This window comes from Microcaecilia unicolor, chromosome 5, assembly GCF_901765095.1.
Source record: "Microcaecilia unicolor chromosome 5, aMicUni1.1, whole genome shotgun sequence".
Classification (NCBI taxonomy): Eukaryota; Metazoa; Chordata; class Amphibia; order Gymnophiona; family Siphonopidae; genus Microcaecilia; species Microcaecilia unicolor.
This window is the reverse complement of record NC_044035.1, coordinates 232,751,679-232,774,397: the sequence shown is the minus strand read 5'-3', so window position 1 is coordinate 232,774,397 and position 22,719 is coordinate 232,751,679. Positions and strand designations below refer to the sequence as shown.

Below are 22,719 nucleotides of genomic sequence, written 5' to 3'. Positions count from 1 at the left end.
ACCAGGTGGTATTGATTTGTTGGAAGGGAGGGCATCACTGTACTTCACTTGAGGGTTTCGCTGTATCAAGTGTGTTAGACCACATAGTCCTGCGGTAGGGGAGTTCCCTCCCCCCACCCCACCCCACACACATATATCCCATTTGGCCCACTGGTTGAGGTTGAGAAAGGGGTGGGTGTCCAAGGTGAAGTGCTGCAATTCACATCAGCTGACCTTTTGACCCTACAATACATCTTTACTCTATCCCTGATCTCTAGTAAATTTTGTGCTAGAAAGAGTAAAAAGCTGTAAAAATCCATTCCAAATTTTGCTATATCAGGCAATTACAGATTTAGCCTGTGTGGCATCAAGTACCATCTATAGAGAATTTTGACACTGTTCGCTTGCAGACTGACAGCCACAGAGCACTTAGCAAGGGCCCCCTTCCATTTTGGACCAGGCTCTGTCCTCATACTGATCTAGGTGGGAGACTGAGCCTGGTGTGATGTTACTCTGGGTGATTAGTTCCTGAGATACTATATAGGGCAGAAATAAGTCCTCTAGTACTCATGAAACTCTCACATAAATTGAGGTGACAATCCATATAGATAGTCACCAGTTCCTCAGACTGCACTACTTGATAATCATCAAAAATCTGCTCCCAACGGGCCAGGCCCAATATCTCCCATTCATGAAAAACCCCAGACCCCGGTGCTGGTTTGAAAAGCAGGTTACCTGGAGGGGGCAGAGCAACATGACGGCAACAGAATAGCTGTTTGTAAGAGCATTGCATTTTTCTCTGTGATCTATTTTCCTATCTGTACGTTATGGGAAGAAGAGAAAAGATGTTACCTGGATGCAGGTGAGGTTGTCTTCGCCCGTTGTGGATGGATTTGTATGCCGTGGCTTCAGCTTATTTCTCTGGGGTGTAGCCACTGGGAAATGGTCCAAGGAGAGGTAAGGCAGCAACCCCGTTGGCCGGTGAAACATTGCTACAGCACTGCGCAACCCTGGTAGCGCTTTAGAAATGTTAAATAGTAGTAGTAGTACACCGAAATATACATATACCCTCAATTCCTTATTGCTGAGGCTTTGTGGCCAAGGAGCAAGATTGGGTTCTACAAGCTGAAGCTCTGCTGGCAGGTACTCGAACATTGCTGATATCAACAGGAGATGTTGCTCACCGGGCACCAGTGTTACTGCCGTTTAGCAGCTACTTTAACATTGGAGTCTCTTTCTGCTTTTTCCTTTGAAAAGCACCAGTTGTGACAATAGAATCTTTGTGGTATGGTAGCGATGGCTTGGGGAAAGATTTTTTTTTCTCGGAATATAAACTCTCTTCGTGATGATACATTTAAGTTGCCTCAAAAGATCATGGAGCCATTGGTTAATATGGAAACTAGATAAAAGATTAGAAACTGGAATTAAAAATACAAATTGGATTCATTTTTAAGGAAAATTTGGTGATTCAAAGGAAGTTGGAATCGATGGAAAATCTGTCCAAAAGCAAAAATCTTTGTTTTATAAATTTTCCAAGGACTGATGGACTGTCTGCAAGAGAAATGTTGACAAAATATTTGCCATAAGTTTTGGGTTTTCATTAGAAAATGACACACGGACAGAGTTTGTCCCTGCCCCGTCCCCGTGGGATTTGACTTAATCTCTACCCCATCACTGTGGGCTCTGTCCTCATCTGCAGAAGCCTCAAACACTTATGATTTTATTTTTAAATCTTTTTGTTAAAGTATAAAAAGGAACAATATGCTGCGCAACTGTTGTTTATAAATCACATATAGAAAACAATAAAAACAGTGAGCAACTATAATAATCCTCACCCCCCCCCCCCCCCCCCCCCCCCATCAGCATCCTCTACCCTTCCAACCCCAACTATAGCTGACTTCTACTTCCCCAAGGAATCATAATCCACCCTGTTAAAATGTCCAGGGATACAAAATACAAACTTCTGTATGCCCTAGTGGGAGAGAAATATGCCCTATGAAGCACTGTTATTTTTTAATCTGTGGATGAATAAGTTATCAACAATCTCAGGATTCAGTCTAGCTCTCCTGCCTTCCATAGTCCTTCCTGCAATAGAAGATATGTTCTTAGAAGATGTGCTGGTAAGCAGGAAAGTACAGGATCTCCCATGCAAAGTTTGCTGGTTGTGGCCAGCATGTTTGCTTGTTTTTCAAAAAAATCTAAATAACGTTGTCTTCATCATTCAAACATAAATAACTGTCCAGTTCATTAACAGGCTTCACAGTAGAAAATGACATGGGGACAAAGTTTGCCCCCGTCCCCTTAGGTTCTTTTCCCGCGGGCTCTGTCCCTGTCCCACAGTTAGCACTGGTCCCCATCCCCTGTCATTCTCTAGTTTTCATGAGGATTATATCCCAATCTTGTTTTCTCTCATGCTGAAAGTGATTTGTCTGGCACTTTGGATGTAACTAAGGATTATTTTAAGTCTCCTAATATTGTGACTTAATATAGTCAAGTTTCTCCAGCTTCCCTAATTGTGTCTTTGCAAACTAATACATATACATAGTAACATAGTAGATGACGGCAGAAAAAGACCTGCACGGTCCATCCAGTCTGCCCAACCAGACAACTCATATGTGCTACTTTTGGTGTATACCCTACTTTGATCTGTACCTGTGCTCTTCAGGGCACAGACCGTATAAGTCTGCCCCGCCTCCCAACCATCGACTCTGGCACAGACCGTATAAGTCTGTCCAGCACTATACCCTCCTCCCAACCACCAGCCCCGCCTCCCACCACCGGCTGTGGCACAGACCGTATAAGTCTGCCCATCACTATCCCTACCTCCCACCACCGGCTCTGGCACAGACTGTATAAGTCTGCCCAGCACTATCCCTGCCTCCCGACCACCAGTCCTGCTTCCCACCACCGGCTCTGGCACAGACTGTATAAGTCTGCCCAGCACTATCCCCGCCTCCCAACCACCAGCCCCGCCTCCCGATCTCGACTTAGCTCCTGAGGATCCATTCGTTCTGCACAGGATTTCTTTATGCTTATCCCACGCATGTTTGAATTCCGTTACCGTTTTCATTTCCACCACCTCCCGCGGGAGGGCATTCCAAGCATCCACTACTCTCTCTGTGAAAAAATACTTCCTGACATTTTTCTTGAGTCAGCCCCCCTTCAATCTCATTTCATGTCCTCTCGTTCTACCGCCTTCGCATCTCCGGAAAAGGTTCGTTTGTGGATTAATACCTTTCAAGTATTTGAACATCTGTATCATATCACCCCTGTTTCTCCTTTCCTCCAGAGTATACATGTTCAATTCAGCAAGTCTCTCCTCATACGTCTTGTAACGCAAATCCCATACCATTCTCGTAGCTTTTCTTTGCACCGCTTCAATTCTTTTTACATCCTTAGCAAGATACGGCCTCCAAAACTGAACACAATACTCCAGGTGGGGTCTCACCAACGACTTATACAGGGGCATCAACACCCCCTTTCTTCTGCTGGTCACACCTCTCTCTATACAGCCTAACAATCTTCTAGCTACGGCCACCGCCTTGTCACACTGTTTCGTTGCCTTCAAATCTTCAGATACTATCACCCCAAGATCCCTCTCCCCGTCCGTACCTATCAGACTCTCCCCGCCTAACACATACGTCTCCCATGGATTTCTATTCCCTAAGTGCATCATTTTGCATTTCTTCGCATTGAATTTTAATTGCCAAACCTTAGACCATTCTTCTAGCTTCCTCAGATCCTTTTTCATGTTTTCCACTCCCGGGTGTCCACTCTGTTACAGATCTTAGTATCATCCGCAAATAGGCAAACTTTACCTTCTAACTCTTTGGCAATGTCACTCTCAAATATATTGAACAGAATCAGCCCCAGCACCGATCCCTGAGGCACTCCACTACTCGCCTTTCCCTCCTCCGAGCGAATTCCATTCACTACCACCCTCTGGCGTCTGTCTGTCAACCAGTTCCTAATCCAGTTCACCACTTTGGGTCCTATCTTCAGCCCATCCAGTTTATTTAAGAGCCTCCTGTGGGGAACCGTGTCAAAAGCTTTGCTGAAATCTAAGTAGATTACGTCCATAGTTCGTTTTGTCACCACTAACAGAATATTTCACACTTTTAACTTTAACTTTTTTTTTTTAATGGATTTTCAGATGCCTTGACAAACGTACTTCCCATTCTTCATCGATCCATTTTTAAGCACTTTTTGTTTTAAATAATCTGCATTGTAAAAATGAAAACTTAACTCAGCTACTTAGCTTTTCAAAAATGGAGCCTCTGCAAACATGGCCAGGTTTCGACTCTTCCTCAGGGTAGAGGTCCAAGACTCAATGTTGTCTTCAAGATTCATCAATAAAAGTTTTGATTTTATTTGTGGTATTCCTTGGTCTGAGTTTGAAGGTCCTAGATCCGTTTCCCACTCCTATTTCTTCCATTAGCACCTTACTATTTCTAGTCATTTCTGTGCTTGTATTTAGATATTTGTTGAAAGTGAATTTAAAAAAATTAAATAAAAAAGGAAAGGAGAGTGGATTATCTTCGCTGTATCACATACCATGTAAAATGAGTTTATCTTGTTGGGCAGACTGGATGGACCATACAGGTCTTTATGGATGGACCATATAGGTCTTTATCTGCTGTCATTTACTATGTATGTTACTATGTTACCAACTATTGGTGTGTGTTTAAACCACTGTTTCCCAAGTCAGTCCTGGAGTACCCCCTTGCCAGTCAGTTTATAGGATATCCACAATGAATATGCATGACACTGATTTGCATACATTGCCTCCATTGTAGGCAAATCTTAAATGCATATTCATTGTGAATATCTTGAAAACATGACTGGAAAGGGGGTACTCCATGACTGACTTGGGAAACACTGGTTTAGATAACTGAAAGTTAGGTTCTCCCCCCAAGATGTCTCAAACTTTAAAAGTACTGTATGTAGCTGGTCTACTTGGTGGCTGGCAGAGTGCGATAGCTTGGTGGCAACCAGAGCAAATAAGGTAACTTCATTATTGGGACCATTAGGTCATGAAGGATCAAAGGGGGCACTCGGAGAAGACAAAGCCATAGCAGAGAAACTGAATGAATGAATTCTTCAGTATTTACAGAAGAAGATGTAAGAGGTCTACCTGTACCAGAAATGTTTTTCAAGGGTGATGATGCAGAGAAGCTGAGAAATCTCAGTGAACCTGGAAGAAGTACTGTGCCAAATCGACAAAGAGTAGTAAATCACCTGTCTGCATGGCATGCATCCAAGGGTACTGAAAGAATTCAAACATGAAATTGCTGGTCTGCTATTAGCCATCGATAACCTGTCATTAAAGTCATCTGTAGTACCTGAAGGTTGGAGGGTGATCAATGTAATGCCGGCTTTAAGGGTTCCAAGGGTGATCTGGGAAATTACAGACTGGTAAGCCTAATGTTGGTGCCAGGTAAAATAGTGCAAACTAAAATTATGGAAGATACAGTGGTTTAATGGGACAGAGTCAGCTTGGATTAAGCCAAGGGAAGTCTTGCCTCACCAATTTGCTTAATTTCTTTGAAGGTGTGACTAAACGTAGATAAAGGTGAGCCACTTGATGTACTGTATTTAGATTTTCAGAAAGCTTTTGACTGAGTTCCTCATTAGAGACTCCTGTTGTGGATTAGGAATTGGTTATTGGACAGAATACAGAGGGTAGGGTTAAATGGCCATTTCTCTCAACGGAGGAGGGTGAATAGAGGAGTGTTGCAGGGATCTGTACTGGGACTGGTGCTGTTTAATATATATGATCTGGAAATCGGAATGACCAGTAAAGTGATTATATTTGCAAATGACACAAAACTATTCAAGGTTGTTAAAAACACATGCGGACTGTGAAAAATTGCAGGAAGACCTTAGGAAATTGGAAGACTGGGGCATCCAAACAAATGGCAGATGAAATTTTAATGTGGACAAATGCAAAGTGATGCACATTGGAAAGAATAATCCGAATCATATTACCTGATGCTAGGGTCCACCTTGGGGGACAGCACCCAAGAAAAAGATCTAGATGCCATTGAAGATAATATGCTGAAATCTTCTGCCCAGTGTGTGGTGGTAGCCAAAAAAGCAAACAGGATGCTAGGAATTATTAGGGAAGGGATGATAAATTAAAGACCAAGAATACTATAATGCCTTTGTATTGCTCCATGGTGCGATCTCACCTTGAGTACTGCATTTAGTCCTGGTAGCTGTATCTCAAAAAAGATATAGCGGAATTAGAAAAGGTTCAAAGAAGAGTGACCAAAATATTAAAGGGGATGAAACTCCTCTCATGAGGAAATGCTAAAGAGGTTAGGGTTCTTCAGCTTGGAAAAGAGACGGCTGAGGGGAGATATAATTGAGGTCTGCAAAATCCTGAGTGGAGTGGTTTAGAACAATTAGAAGTGAATTGATTTTTTTTTTACTCTTTCAAAAAGTACAAAAACTAGGGGACACTCAATGAAGTTACATGGAAATACTTTTAAAACAGGAGGAAATATTTTTTCACTTGGGAATAGTTAAGTTCATTGCCAGAGGATGTGTTAACAGCGGTTGGCGTATCTGGGTTTTAAAAAGGTTTGTGCTGGTTCCTGGAGAAAAGTCTATAGTCTGCTATTGAGACAGACATGGGGAAGCCACTGCTTGCCCTTGGATTGGTGTCATGGAATGTTGCTACTGTTTAGGTTTTTGCTAGGTAATTGTGACTTGGATTGGCCACTGCTAGAATTAGGATACTAGGCTAGATGGACCATTGGTCTGATCCAGTATGGCTTTTCTTATGTAAACTCTGTTCTATGGGAACTCGATCCTATCCTGGGGGAACCCTAGCCAATCAGGTTTTCAGGATACCCACAATGAATATTTATGAGATCATTTTGCTTATACTGCCTCCTTGATATGCACATCTATCTCATGTGTATTCATTGTATATATCCTGAAAACCTCCAGGACAGGCTTCGGAATCACAGATCTAGGGCCTGGTGCCACTCAATAGCATTCTTAACTCTTCTTTTTAATACAAGTCGATATTGAGCACACCCAACCCTTCCCCCTTCCTGTCTTGAAAAAGCACCTACTTAGTTAACCTAGGAGACTTTTTTTCCCCATTTGAATCCAATTAAGCAAACCTGCATTCTCTGGAAAAAAAAAAAGTTTTTGTAACTAGGATTCCTTTACTTATTCTGAGTGCTGCCAACTTGGTAGAATATTCATACACACTGCAGCTTTCCCAGAAAACCGCAACAGGGCAACAAGGTCATCTCTCAAGGTTCCTTTGCAGTTCCTCAAGCAACTTGGGGTAATTTAGCTTGAAACACATCAGCAAGGCAAGGAGTAGTATAACCTCCAAATGCTTATTGTGCGCTGAAATGCCATGAGTTAGGAGCCAGCATTTACACCAGATTTCAGCTGGCGTAAATTCCGGCGCTTTCCTTTAGGTGCAGGAATTGGCACTAAATACTATTCTATAAAGAGCACTCATCTGGGAGTGCCCTTTATAGAATAATGCTTAGTGCTGATTTTTTTTAGCACCATTTATAGAAGTCCCCCCCCTCCTCCCCATTGTGCACAAATTCAGCTCCTGAGAAACTACCCCATCCCCACTTTAGCTAAAACCCTTTCCATAAATCCCCCAGTGAATATGATCAAATGCCTTCTCTGCATCTGTACTGAAAAGAGCCAGATAGGAAAGTTGTCTCATCCCCTTTATTATTTTTTTGTCACCATTCTCTGTACCTTTTTCTAATTCTGCTATCTTCTGAGATGCAGTGACCAGAATTGTGTATAATATGCAATGTGCAGTTGCACCATGGAGTTGATACAAAGGCATTATAATTGTCACGAAGCGCCTAGCCACTTAGAGGGTCTATCCCCAGCACTGTTCAGGTCCGCCTGCACCTGGGCATGTGCTCTACATGAGCACCCTCGCAAGTCTGCCACTCACAAGGTATTCCCTGGTGATTTGTAGGACAGGTCCCACAGTTCCTAGAAAGCACCGCCCAGACCCAAAAACATAAACCACCAGGATTCTTAGTCAGTCTAGACAAGCAGAGGCAATAAACTAAAGGTTTATTATCATGAAAAATTAGAACAGTGAAACAGAAAAGGTGTAATCCAGCAAACAATAACAGATAATTGAATATGGATCAATTATAAAACTAAATATTTTATCACTACCTGGATATTGCCTGGGAAGTACAGGAAATATAACTGCTTACAGGTAATATAATTGCTCACAGGGTCTCAGTACAGAGGTCTCTCTCTCTCTCTCTCTCTCTCTCTCTCTCTCTCTCTCTCTCTCTCTCTCTCTCTCTCTCTCTCTCTCTCGCTCTCTACTTCTAAACCAAGACTGGGGAAAAATCCAGTATTTCCAGACTGAATTTGAGCTCTTGGGCAAATCAGAGCCCAGAGCAACATTTTTTTAAAAGTAGCTGGCCACATCGCTGCAGGTTGCTTTGTTAAATTAAAGAAGGAACAGTCATTTCTCTGTAACAGCTTTAAACATAAACATGCACCACCTGCTGGCCAAACTAGAGAAAAACACTTATGTTTAAACTGTTTTATTGACGACAATCACGTTACAAGTTAACTTGGAATATTCATACAGCATAAATCAATATACAAAACAATATTCCAACAACATAGTCAACATCGCCAAACACTTTTCCCCCTTTTTTACTCCCCCCTCCCCCTCTCCTCTCTTTACAATTATTATCTTGGCAAATGTGAACATTAAATGTCAAATGACTTTTTATCTCTAAGAGCACAAACTTTACATTAACTCGTTAGATGACATATTGCTTATCATTTAACACCAAAAATCCAAACATCAAAACTCTGGAGCAATGCCAATCTTTTAGCAATATTCATCCCCCTCAACCCCTCCAACCCCCCACCCGACACATCCCCCCCCCCCCCCACCCCATGTTGCTTGCCTGTTCAGGGCGTATTGATGTGACATAAAGTGAGCGGATTCAAGTGCCCATTTCCTTGCCTCCACATGTCTAAAAATGCCCCCCTACTCCACATCGTCCATTCTCCAGTATATTGAATGGTCTCATAAGTTAAGGCACCAAGACCCATGTGAAGCTACTGGCGACAATAATTTGTGCAGAATCTTAATCTCGCTAGTACTCAATATCCTCTGTATCCTACACCCGCCTCCCTAAGCCTACTTACAGCCTACCCCCTCCCCCCTTCTCCCCTCTTCCCTTGCAAGCAGAATACAGCTCTGAACGAAATCTACCATTCCAGGCTACCTGCACTCCCCCACTGTTCCCCTCAATTTATCAAGCATTAATAAGCAAACTACGCCCCCTCGGGCTAAGAATTTGCAGATATGGCGTCCAAATTTGAAGAAAGCGCACTCTGCGTTTAGGTGATTGTTTTGAGTCCCTAGCCTCCCAAGAGGCCAGAAGATGCACCTGATTGCGCCAGTGCCAGTATGCTGGCCCCTCCGATGAGATCCAGTATTGCATAATGCATTTCCGAGCTACCAAACTCAGTTTCCTGCAGAACATTATAGCGGGGGCACTCAGTGGAGCAAACGCTCTTGGTTGATCTAACAGAAACTGCCTCTACGTTCCTTGAATTCTATTCCCCAATCGAATCAAAAACCCTCTTACCCTCTGCCAGAACATGCGCACCTTGGGGCATTGCCATAGTGCATGATATAATGAGCTGGGACCCCCTCCGCACTTAGAGCACTCCGCGTTGTCCGGCCCCAACATATGAGCCATTTGTGCTTTAGACATATAACCCCGAAGAACTACTCTGTAGCCGCATTCCCTCAGTCTCTCGTCTGTTACCAACGCCTGGATGCCCTTCAAGGTAGCTGACACATCCCATGTTATTAGTGAGGTCCCGAGATCCTGTTCCCATTTCCGTTTAAGTTCAGCATACTGCGTCTGGGGCCTGCGCTTAGCCAGGGCCCCGTACAATGCTGATACCGACTGCTTCTCTATTTGCAACTCCTCAAAGAAGACCCGGAGTAGTTCCCCCATCCGCCCCTTCAAATGTGCTTGATTCAGGGATTTCATATAATGGTGGACCTGTGCGTAGGCAAACTTGTTACCCCAAGCTGTTCCCACTTTATCCTGAAGAGCATCAAATGGCATCATTTCCCCATTTTCCAATAGCAGATGTTCCAATCTGGTGATACCCAGCCCTTGCCATCTACCAAAGGTCAGGTTGTCTATCCCCGCCTCAAAAACTGGATTACCTACAATTGGGATTTGATCCTAGAGAAAAACACTTAATGAAATATAATTCTCATGCTGGAAAATTCACCATTTCGCCACAATAATTGTTTTGTTCTTCGTTCCTTTCCTAATAATTCCTAATATTTTATTTGCTTTCTTAGCTGCTGTTGCACACTGAGCAGAGGGTTTCATCATTAACAATGACATCTATTCCTGAATGGTGACTCCTTGTGGGCCAATAAGCTAGTCAAAATCCCCTAAAATATACAAATGAGGAAAATCAGCTGGCAAGGATACTACACTGAACATTAGCACACAGCTGTAATGTATGACTTACACAACTTCACAGTTCAGAATTTGTGTGCAATTCTCCACCTGTTCAGAATTCTGCACATTTAGCAGCAGGCAGAAGTGGCAGACTCTCTCAGAACCTTCTCCCCCTCCTCTCGCTCACAATGAGAGGAAGAAGTGATGTTTGCACTGCATATGTCTCCTCTGCCATGTTGGTGTCCCCAGTGGTCCTGAGGGGGGGTGCTGAAGTAATCTAGGGTGGGACATTGAAGACTGAGGATAGTGAGAGAACTGCAGAGGACCAAGCATGCTGGGGGAGGGGGGTTAGAGATGTAGAGAAGAGATAGAGAGGGGTGGAGGAGGATGGAGAATAAAACAAGATGAGGAGGGGAAAAGAGAGAAATCTGGGGATTGAATCTTCTAGGGGAGAGGAAAATGTTAACACTAAGCTGGGGAGGGTTGAGTTTGAAAGCCTGGCAGAGGAATTGGGCCTTATGATGGAGGAAGTCTGCAAAAAAATGTTACAGATAAAATGTATGCAGAATTTTAAATGTTTGGTTTTCCCCAGGAGTAATGGCTTATTTGGCCTTGGTGTGCACCTGCATTCTGAGTTACTACCCCCTTCCCTCTCCCACACACACAAAAGGAGAGTGTTCTCCAGCATAAGGTTTGCCATCCCACCTCGGTCCATCTGAACAGGCTAATCCAGTATTGGTATTCTTGAGCCACAGTGTGTGTGTTCATTGCATTGCTTTGTATTTGTGGTTCCGGCATGTAAACTGCAGTTACTTTCTACTAATTACAATCCTGAATTCTATAGGTCGCTGGGACAGACCTGACTAGGTCTGCTTCAGTCCCCTGTCAGTGTTGCATGTTTTTATCTTTTTCTTTTTTTGTATTGATTTTGGTTTTTTTTCTCATTGGCCCTTGCCTCTGCCCTTTTGCCTTCTGGATATTTCTGCTCTCCCCCCCCCCCCCCCCCCCCATGTATAGTGAAAAAGAAGTTTCTAGCTTTGCCCTCAGCAAGGTCTGCTTTTTGTTGCTGTCCACCTCATGCAACTGTATTGCCGTTTCATCACTTCTTTTAACATTTTACCACTGTTCAGTGCTTAACTCAACAGCCCTTCTGTTCTGAAGGTACTGAACTGAAGCAATTCAGACAGATTCATCCTGCCTGGTCAGAACTCCTCTGATTCAACCACACCTTGATGCAGTATGTGGCTGTACAGTGATGTAACCCTGAATTGGGAGGGGCTCAGGCCCCCTCCAAAACTGCAGCACTGTTGAATGGCTGGTGGGGATGCCCAAACCCCGCCAGCTGAACAGATCCATTGTCTGACCCCCCACCCCCTCCAGTGCTGCCTGAACACTGAGGAAGCCAGCGGTGTATCTTCAGCTGCCAGTGTTAGTACTCCTCAATCATACTCTGCTCATGCATGAATTGAGCATGCGCAGGAGTGTAGACATCAGCGGCTGAAGCATGCCTCTGACTTCCATGATGCTCAGGTAGCACCTGAGAGGGTGGGGTTCAGCAGGTGGGGCTTGGGCATCCCTGCAATCAAAAGTAAGATTTGTAATGTGTCGGTAGGAGGGGGACGAGCAGAGAGGAAATGTGTACCCCCCCCCCAAAAAAAAATGAACCCCCCCCCCCCCCCAATGAACTGCTGGCTATACCCCATGAAATAAATTGGAAAAATCAAAACTGCAGCTGCAATTACACAGGATCGTGTTTATTGACTAGAAGCAAGATGGCAGCCTTACTTGCTGTTCTGTGGTCTCCAACCTCCCCTCCATCCCCTATAGTGTGCTCTAACTAGTGTTAAGTCAGTGCTTTTAGTTTTGGATGACCCTAGGGAGGAGTTCTTGTTCTTATTTTACCATTTTATTTCATTGTTCTTTAAAAGTATTCAGTCCAAAGCCCTTATTTCTTTGCTAATGACTTGCTCGTTTGCTTATTAAACTTTTGTACTTGTATTGTTCCATCTGGTGGTGGGTACTGTATTTAGACAATGTACCTCTAGTGATTATTGTGTTTTAAAAAATGGGGGGTTTGTTCAGTTAGCTTTTTCTTCCTTCCTCCTCCTCATCGATCACAAAATTAATTGTTGGCTTGCTGAAAGGACCAATCAAAAATAATGGACTGATATGGCCTAAACAAAGCATCTGCCAAGGGATGTGTGCTTGCTGGGTCTCTGCCTGTACCTCTTCTGAAGAATGTGTGTTTTCTGGTGCTTTTCCTTGCCATCTTGGCGCAGCTGCTTTTTTGCCAGAGCCTGTACGTCTCGTTTCACTGCCGCATAATCCCATGGCTCCTGCCTAACCAGACCACCATGCTATTAATCTCTCTACTGCTGCTGTCTGCTGGGACTTTGCTTACTGCATCACTGATGGATGGGCCCAGGGTACTTGTGAGCCATTTTACTGTTATCTTCATATCTATGCCGGACTGTAGATTCTGCATGTGCTGGGATGGGCAGCAAAACAGATGTCACCTAAACATATGACTGCCATATATAGCATGCAAAATATTTCACATCTTGGCGGCTAGCTTTGTACATACATTTGGCATTTCTTTTGAGTGTTCAATGTAGGTAGCAGAATCACTGGCTTGCTAAAATGGGAAACATTTCTTTTTAAAGGCCTTATGGTAGGGAGTATCGAGGGTTTTCCCTAAAGACATAAAAAGGACTTTGCTTTTGGGAAGAGTTAATCCATTAGTTTAATGATTAATTGCTCGCTATGTCGACGGAGAATACACACGTTCCTGAGAGAGTTAATGTTTAAAGGACTGTAGGCTGAAGGGACTGGACACATTTCATTGCAAAAGAGATAACAGTAATAGTACATAACTGCAGATAAAGATCAAAATGGCCCATCTGGTTTGCCCAGTCGAATCATATACTTGGACAGATGCCCTTATACAACCCAGTACCAGCTCTCCTCTCCCCGTGTTTAACTGGTCTCCGAATCCCTTTCCTACCTCTGTACTTCATATCTATCCAAGCTTCGTGGCTTCATTCACCTTTGCACATAGGCCATTTCAGACTTTGACATCTTCAGCATTACATCTTATAAGATTAGGCCCATTTATTACATTTTGTAACATTCCCCACAGTCACCAAGTTGAGTGAAGCTGTGTGCTTAAAAACAAGAAGGGAATGCATGCAGAGCATGGCTCATACCTCTGTGTATATCTGGCTCTGATTTGGAGAGCAGAGGGGTGGTTTGAATTGGGCAGCTCCCAAGCATTCATTAGTGTTGGTCAGAATTGCAATAAAAATAAAACCAAGTGATATTTCTAGCCATTAAATGTCACTATCAACAGATTTTAAATGATAGTTTGCCACTGTTCCAAGGCAATAGATGTTGCTGTACTTCTCCACCAGTAGGTAGCAGCAGTACGCATAACAACCAATAGCAAACTTACGTTTCAATCATGAGTTGTCACCATAAATAGCAACCATTAAGAAAAGTATATGGTTCAGCTACTAGGTTTCACAGTAGAATTTACAACAAAATTAAAATTGTATCTGAATCACTAAGCCAACCCAGCAGGAATAGGGGTGCGTCAGTGGGGGTGAGGGGAGATTACATGGTGGAAAAACATGTAGCATATGCCTCACAAAATTATTTCCACCCCCTTTGGAGAGTGTATGTGTCTGTAACTGAGAGAGGAGTGAGAAGCAACAGTCTGAAAGGACTAATTCCTAACGGTTTATGTTGCAGCAACTGGAGCTTTCTTTCCTGTAGGAATGCATTAGGACTCCAGAGAAATAAAGTCCACCCCCACCCCCTCCCCTCAAGTCTGGTCTAGTCCATTTTGTCTTTATCCTTGTCTTGTTGTCTCCCCATGTCAAATCTGGTCCTGTTCCATTAAATTTTCAAAAGGTTATTTGTCCCAGGTGGACATTCTTCCTTTTATGGCCAGTATAATTTCTTTCCAACAGTCCTTTGGGTTGGAAAGCACAAAAATGATTAATTTGAACTCCCCATGATCCTTAAACCTTAGATTTTAACCAAGGTCTCCCTAATCAGGCTAGCACCCTAGCCCAGTGCTGTTATGGTTCTACTTTATAGGGTTTTAATCATCATTCATACCAGTTGCTTCTATGCTTTCTTGCATATCTAGTTCTGTCTAGGTTGTAACTGCCCGTCCATGCAGATTACCCCAGTGCTTTTTTCATTTGATAAGTTCATATGAACTAGATATGCATTAGGCAAATAATCAAATAAGAGTTGGAGCCTGTGCATGAGGCCTTACGGAGAATATTAGTGAACTGAAGAGTCTGTCCAGTGACTTCTGCAAGTAAACAACTAACATCAAGATCCGTGAAAAGGCTTGTGATAAGCTGCATTCTTCACATACATATTACATATAGACATTATTGGCTTGACAGGAGTAAATGCTGGGACCTTAAGGTCAAACCATTCTGTTTTTCTAAGAGCTATACCAGTCATGAAGTGCTAGCAAGGCATTGCATCTAATCTCATCTAACTGAGCCAATGACAGGAAAAGATGTTATAACCTATGGTAAAAATTTTACAAAGGTTCTTTTTGTTGTTGGTGGGGGGGGGGGGTGGATATGAGGGAGACCTTCAGTCGAAGACCTCCAGTAGAGAGAGACCAGAAGGAAGTACCTTCAAGGAGAAGACTTCAGCCAGGAGGTGGTATAGAGATCTCGCTCATGGCGAGAGCCTTCAGTTCAGAGAAGTGAGAGACATTCTAGGATGGCTATATGTAAGAGGGGAAAGCATGTAAAGTATGGCTTATAGAATTCTTTCCAACTGTTGTGTATGTGCATGTTGAGGTTGCTGTGAGGGATAGTTTTTCAGAGTGTGGGCTTTTGAAAGAGCCAAACGACATATAAAATAAGGACAAAGAGTTAGATACCAAATATATAATGCATCATACATAATATATATATATATATATATATATATATATATATATATATATATATATATATATATATATATATATATATATATATAATATATATATATATAGGTAGACACCTTACATGGAGCACTGCCTTCCCTAAATCTTTTAAATTATTGCATTTAATTCAGCTAAAATCAGGTGTGCAGCATGTAGTAAATAGTACTATTTTAAACTGTGGGACAGGATTAAAGATTCTAGTACCAGGACTTATTAGAGAATTACAAATCCCTCTGAAAGCTTCAAATCTTAAATTTCACACAGGGAAATTTGCATGAGGTCATGCAGCAAATAGTGGAGAAGGGAAACCTAAGACATCTTAGGGCATCCACCTCAGAAGCTTGTTATGAATTTATAGCACAGACTAAGGGAACTTCCACAGGATTTTGAAGTGACGAGTTGACAGTCCAGCTGAGCAGGCGCTGTCAGGAGGAAACTGTTCAGAAGGTTGGCTTGTTAGGAGTTCTGAGCATATACAGCTGATACATTAGACTTATACTTTGGTGCTGGTAGTGGAAGTGACTTGATTATATCACTGGAGTCAGCATGTTAGGAGGAGCTAGGGAAGAAAATGCGGAAGGGTCAAATGGGATTGGAAAAAAGCTGGTATAACCCCACCTTGCTGGATCAGTTCCCCCCTCTGGCTTGCCTCTTCCATGATTAGACGTACATATGTTTCCATCTCCTAGTTGCAATTCTATTGCCTTTTGCCTTTCCCCTTTCATCTGCAAGCCAGATATCTACCCTACACACACACACTTTCAACATGCCATACCTAGATCCTCAACAGTGCAGCATGGTTTCCTTACTGGCTATGCTTCATTATCATTCTCACTCTTTATCTTGTAGGTGGTTGATGCATCTTCTCTAAGTTGGAGCACAAGAATAAAAGGATTTATCGCTTGCTTTGTAGCAGGAATACTATGCTCATTTCTGGTAAGATCTTTAACCCTTGTGTATTTTAATGCTTGTTCTCACCAAACATCGCCTGTGTAGATCAGGGTGGGGAACATTTTTCGTGGCTGTAGAGCTGCATTAGTGATGATAATCCTTTGTGGGAGAATGAGGAGGAAGAGGGAAATAACATTAGTTGGTTGCAACATACACTTCCCTTTCCTCTTCTCTCTCCCTTCCCCATCGGGGCATTCTGCTCTGATCAAATAGGACCTGTCTTAGGTTACCCTTCTGTATTGTTTCCCCCTCTCCCTTCAGCATTACATCAGGCTGCACGCTCCCCTAGCTAAGAATTGCATTGCTTGGCCATTCAGATTTTTCAACATGCACCAATCCATCCCACAGTCCAGTTCCACAGTCTTCCTCCAAACTGCAGCCCCATGTTTGCCTCCAACACAAATCAACCATGCTGCTGACTTCCTGCCACTGTCACTCATCAGAGCTATAGGAAGAGTGCAGGGCAGCAGCAGCACGGTCACTTGTTATCAATGTGTTATTAAACTAACAATTCAACAATATTGTAAACAACATTTTACTTGCTAATTTCAGCCTTAAGATGTCTCCCCCACCCCTCTTTGGGATACTTTGAGGCATATTTTCAAAGCACTTTGGGAGGCTAAGTTCCATAGGTTTCTATGAAACTTTGGGAGGCTAAGTGCTTTGAAAATGAGCTTGATAGCAACCACACTCATAGCAAATGATATGAATGAATGTGATATGAACTTCATCTCAATCTGTCTTTGTCATTTACGGGACACAGACCGTAGAAGTCTGTCCAGCACCAGCCTTACTTCTGGGACAGAGAAATTCTTTCCAGTTCTCTCTCTGGACCCCGTTTCCAAAGAGGACTGAATTGAGCTAGCAGCACAGGATCTGGGCTCTTTGACCCTGCAGGTACATCGTCCTGGTAGTGATTTCTTTTCCCGATGGTATTAACTCTTTTTGAGTTTTCTGTCCTGGTTCTTCTTCTGGATAGATGGTTTCCACTGGTCTGGTCCCTGTTCCAAATCACTTAGCAACTTAATAAGTTCTTCCCTTGTTTTCCTTAACTGCTGTCCTCCCCTGTGCAGTGGTCCTGTTAATCACAAACTCTCCTTGCTTTTAGTGATGCAATGGCCAGGGAGCAGAGAGCCAAAGTCAAGGCCACTCCCCCGAGCTAGGCCTTCAGAGCAAAAGCAGGCCTTGTCCACTTTTTATTTTGTTTTTGTGCATTATTTGAGCTGTGCACTGATTCATAACCCCAATGGCCTAAAAACTTAAAAGAAAAGCCTGGCCATGTCCATACCTACCTACCTACATACATACAGATTAAACCAGTTTGGGCATTGCTCCTTTTTACTGCAGTGTAAATTGCACAACTTAGATGGCCAATATCTCCCATTGTAACAAAGTGGACTTGGCCTACTTTTTATTTATTTAGATTTTGCTCTCACCTTTTTCAGTAGTATCTCAAGATGAATTACACTCAGGTACACAGAGTATTTTCCCTGACCCTTCAGGTACACTGGGTATTTTCCCTGTCCCTGGAGGGCACACAATCTAAATTTGTACCTGAGGCAATGAAGGGTTAAGTGCCCAAGATCACAAGGAGCAGCAGTGGGATTTGAACTGGCCACCTCTGGATGTCAAGACTAGTGCTCTAACCACTAGGCTACTCTCCACTCTGAGCTTTTGTTCTCAGGAGCTCTCTAGGCCCTCCGTTTCCCTCTTCAGGGGTGTCTTCTACTGCTGTTACTAGACATAAGGAACAACCCAGGTTTCTAGAAACTGCAAGACTTTTCTAAGTTAAAAGTTTGTGCACCTCACACTAATAGAGGCAACATGGTCAAGCTGTCTGAAAGACAGAATCTGTATGCCTTCTACAGTGCAATGTAGCAAAAATGCTATTTTGCAAAGATGTGGGATTTATTTTTAGGATTTAGAGCAGAATTCCCCCCAGGATTACTGTAATTTACTATTACTACAGGTTCTAGTTTTCAGAGATTGTACTTTATCTATCAATCTGTGAAGCCTAAAGAAAGCTGTGAGCTATAGGTAGTGTTGAATTCCTGCAACTGCCAACAGTTGTTGCCAGAAATGGGGGTAGTTTCAAGAGGTGACAGCTCAGAGCTCTTCCAAGGCTCTGGATTTGCTAATTTAAAATGGACAAAAACCATATGGCAGTATAACACTTATCCCAACGTTTGGCCTTCCTACTCTCACTTGCTCCAACAAACAAGCCTATTCTTCCCAATCAGCCAGCTTAGCACCCCTTCCTCAAATGGACAGCCAGCCTGGCCCTTCCCCACCCCAAGCAGCCATCTATCCTGCTGCTAACATACCGGCCTTTGTGAAATTCAGACACACTGACAGCAGCATGATGCAGAACATATTCCTGTTCTGGGTACTGCAAGAAGACTGCAGCCATAGAGCGACACAGGAACAGCTGACTGTTGAAGAGGCCTGTAGCTTCTACTTTTTCATCCAGGCCCCCAGCCAAATTCTGCAGGGCAGGGGGAGACTTCAATACACATTCTGCATTGCACTGTTGTGCAGAATTCACCCAGGAATAAAATAGCATGTGTTCTTTGTGGAAGGCGATAAGGATGCTGATTAGGGACAAGGCTGGAACTGCATGCTGAAATGGCATTGGCTCTTTGTGGAGAGCAGAAAGAATACTGGTGTTAATGAATGAGATGCTTATATTTCTCCCTGTGTGGTAGCTTTGACTTCATGTCCAGTCTGCTCAGCTTTCTAGTTAGAATCATTCCTTTTGTATGTAGAAATTTCACTGCATGTACATATATTTCTGTATAAGATCAGAGATGGGATGTGCAAAGGTATAAAATACAAAGTACTGCATGCATCAACCTTCCCTTATATGAGCACGCACTACTGGAATACACTACCACGCAACCTGAAAATGACCTACGAACTAACCGACTTCCGCAAACTACTGAACATTCATCTCTTCGAACAAATCTATTGCAAGGATCAGAACACATGAATTCCATACACACTAATAGAAATGCATCAATACACTCTCTTCTGAATTCTCTTCCCCGTACTTTCACCACACCTAAAACTCTACCCTCAGATAAAATTTGCTATACCCTAATGCTCTCTTGCTATTGTTCTATCGCCCTATCATTTCCCCATCGATACACTGCATTGTTCTATCCACAAATGATATTTTGTCCATTGATACATTCCACTGTTCTATTTTCCCAAATGATATTTTGATTTTCACTTTGCCTTCACATAACTCCTCACTATGTAACCATAACAGTACTGTAACAAATTGTATTTCCATCATTCACAATATATTGTAAGCCACACTGAGCCCAGCCCGCAAAGAGGTGGGAAAATGTGGGATACAAATGCAATAAAATAAATGTATAGGAGCTGGATTTTAATATCCTTAGAAGTATGTGAAAATGTTTTTTTGTTGAAATAAGTTTCAAAAAACAAAAAAAGCCATTATCAGCTTACAGTAATTATCAACAGATTTATTTCTAGTAGACTTTATTGTATCGATTAAACAATTATTTAGAAATAAAACAGCATAGCCTCGGTACATTTTGTCATTCCTCACTTTGTGCCCTGTCTCTAATGGTCTAACCCTGCTTCTCCTTTTTTTTTTTTTTTTTTTAGGGTGTTGGTCTACTTTGGGTTCCTCGTAAGGGGACCACGCTGTTTGCAGTGTTCTACACCTTGGGGAATATTGCATCCCTCGGGAGGTAACAGCCAAAGAAATGGGAGGGAGGAGGGATAGGGGAAAAACTGGCATATGCCAGAACATTGTGATGTTTCATTATCAAGATCAACTAAAAAACCAAGCAAACTGGATTTGTATTATAGAGGCTTTACAGATATAGGAGACAGTTTTACAAGTTATATGGACTATTTATATGTGTAAATCAGCATATAATATATACATTTAAATGTGTGTGCCCAAACATACCTTTTAAATGTGTGTGCAGCACCAAAAGGTATGTTTGAGTAAAGTGTGGCGAATTCTGTTTTGTTTTGTTTTTTTACAACAGCGCAAATTATACTTGCAAAAATGTAAACATGGGCATTTACAGTGGGGGAAATAAGTATTTGATCCCTTGCTGATTTTGTAAGTTTGCCCACTGACAAAGACATGAGCAGCCCATAATTGAAGGGTAGGTTATTGGTAACAGTGAGAGATAGCACATCACAAATTAAATCCGGAAAATCACATTGTGGAAAGTATATGAATTTATTTGCATTCTGCAGAGGGAAATAAGTATTTGATCCCCCACCAACCAGTAAGAGATCTGGCCCCTACAGACCAGGTAGATGCTCCAAATCAACTCGTTACCTGCATGACAGACAGCTGTCGGCAATGGTCACCTGTATGAAAGACACCTGTCCACAGACTCAGTGAATCAGTCAGACTCTAACCTCTACAAAATGGCCAAGAGCAAGGAGCTGTCTAAGGATGTCAGGGACAAGATCATACACCTGCACAAGGCTGGAATGGGCTACAAAACCATCAGTAAGACGCTGGGCGAGAAGGAGACAACTGTTGGTGCCATAGTAAGAAAATGGAAGAAGTACAAAATGACTGTCAATCGACAAAGATCTGGGGCTCCACGCAAAATCTCACCTCGTGGGGTATCCTTGATCATGAGGAAGGTTAGAAATCAGCCTACAACTACAAGGGGGGAACTTGTCAATGATCTCAAGGCAGCTGGGACCACTGTCACCACGAAAACCATTGGTAACACATTACGACATAACGGATTGCAATCCTGCAGTGCCCGCAAGGTCCCCCTGCTCCGGAAGGCACATGTGACGGCCCGTCTGAAGTTTGCCAGTGAACACCTGGATGATGCCGAGAGTGATTGGGAGAAGGTGCTGTGGTCAGATGAGACAAAAATTGAGCTCTTTGGCATGAACTCAACTCGCCGTGTTTGGAGGAAGAGAAATGCTGCCTATGACCCAAAGAACACCGTCCCCACTGTCAAGCATGGAGGTGGAAATGTTATGTTTTGGGGGTGTTTCTCTGCTAAGGGCACAGGACTACTTCACCGCATCAATGGGAGAATGGATGGGGCCATGTACCGTACAATTCTGAGTGACAACCTCCTTCCCTCTGCCAGGGCCTTAAAAATGGGTCGTGGCTGGGTCTTCCAGCACGACAATGACCCAAAACATACAGCCAAGGCAACAAAGGAGTGGCTCAGGAAGAAGCACATTAGGGTCATGGAGTGGCCTAGCCAGTCACCAGACCTTAATCCCATTGAAAACTTATGGAGGGAGCTGAAGCTGCGAGTTGCCAAGCGACAGCCCAGAACTCTTAATGATTTAGAGATGATCTGCAAAGAGGAGTGGACCAAAATTCCTCCTGACATGTGTGCAAACCTCATCATCAACTACAGAAGACGTCTGACCGCTGTGCTTGCCAACAAGGGTTTTGCCACCAAGTATTAGGTCTTGTTTGCCAGAGGGATTAAATACTTATTTCCCTCTGCAGAATGCAAATAAATTCATATACTTTCCACAATGTGATTTTCCGGATTTAATTTGTGATGTGCTATCTCTCACTGTTACCAATAACCTACCCTTCAATTATGGGCTGCTCATGTCTTTGTCAGTGGGCAAACTTACAAAATCAGCAAGGGATCAAATACTTATTTCCCCCACTGTATATCTGGTCCAGGTCACTCATGGCTGTCAGCTAACTCTTTTGTTTGGACTGGAGCTTTAGAGAAGAACTTTAGGGGAGGGGGAGAAGAAGGGGTTTGTGCTTACCTCTCCAAGGTTAAAAAGTCACCTTAAAATTCAAAACTCTTGCACTTTGGAGTGTACCTTTTTAATTGGTTTGCAGAATTGCTGCCTATATGTGTGCTACTTAGGGTTCCAAAGCTGGGCATGATTCCACTTTTTTTTTTTTGTATGTTTGTTTTGCAAAATAGCTTTTTGCTACGTGTGCCACCAAATAAATGTATTTTGTCACAGCCATGTATGTTTTATTTCGATACCAGATTGCTTAATTCTATTATGTTATACATGTTCTTTAGGTAATACCAATTGTATCTTTACTCTGGAATGGCGAATGCCATAACAGAACATTGTAAGGCACATTGAGCCTGCAAATAGGTGGGAAAATGTGGGATACAAATGCAATAAATAAATATTACAGAAATCTGAAATGAGCCTGTTGTAAAATAAGTAGCAAATTCTTGAAGATCTCAAATTTAGAAGCCTCTTTCCAATCTAGAAGCCCTATGCAAATGTAGGCTGTTATAGCAAATTAATGGTGTGCCTCTTGGATATGTCTTAAGACATTGATCTTTCTACATAGAAAGTATAATGTAGTCAGCAGCTAGAAATAAA

At 42.7% G+C, this 22,719-nt stretch overlaps 1 protein-coding gene across 1 annotated transcript in view; it reads left to right on the top strand.

Annotated features, from left to right (window-relative positions):
- SFT2D2 (SFT2 domain containing 2) overlaps positions 1–22,719 on the top strand; it is a 38,603-nt gene that overhangs the window by 1,757 nt on the left and 14,127 nt on the right. The window contains exons 2-3 of the mRNA XM_030203865.1: positions 16,267–16,353; positions 20,005–20,090. Coding sequence (XP_030059725.1) covers positions 16,267–16,353; positions 20,005–20,090 — 173 coding nt within the window. The remainder of the gene's footprint in view (positions 1–16,266; positions 16,354–20,004; positions 20,091–22,719) is intronic.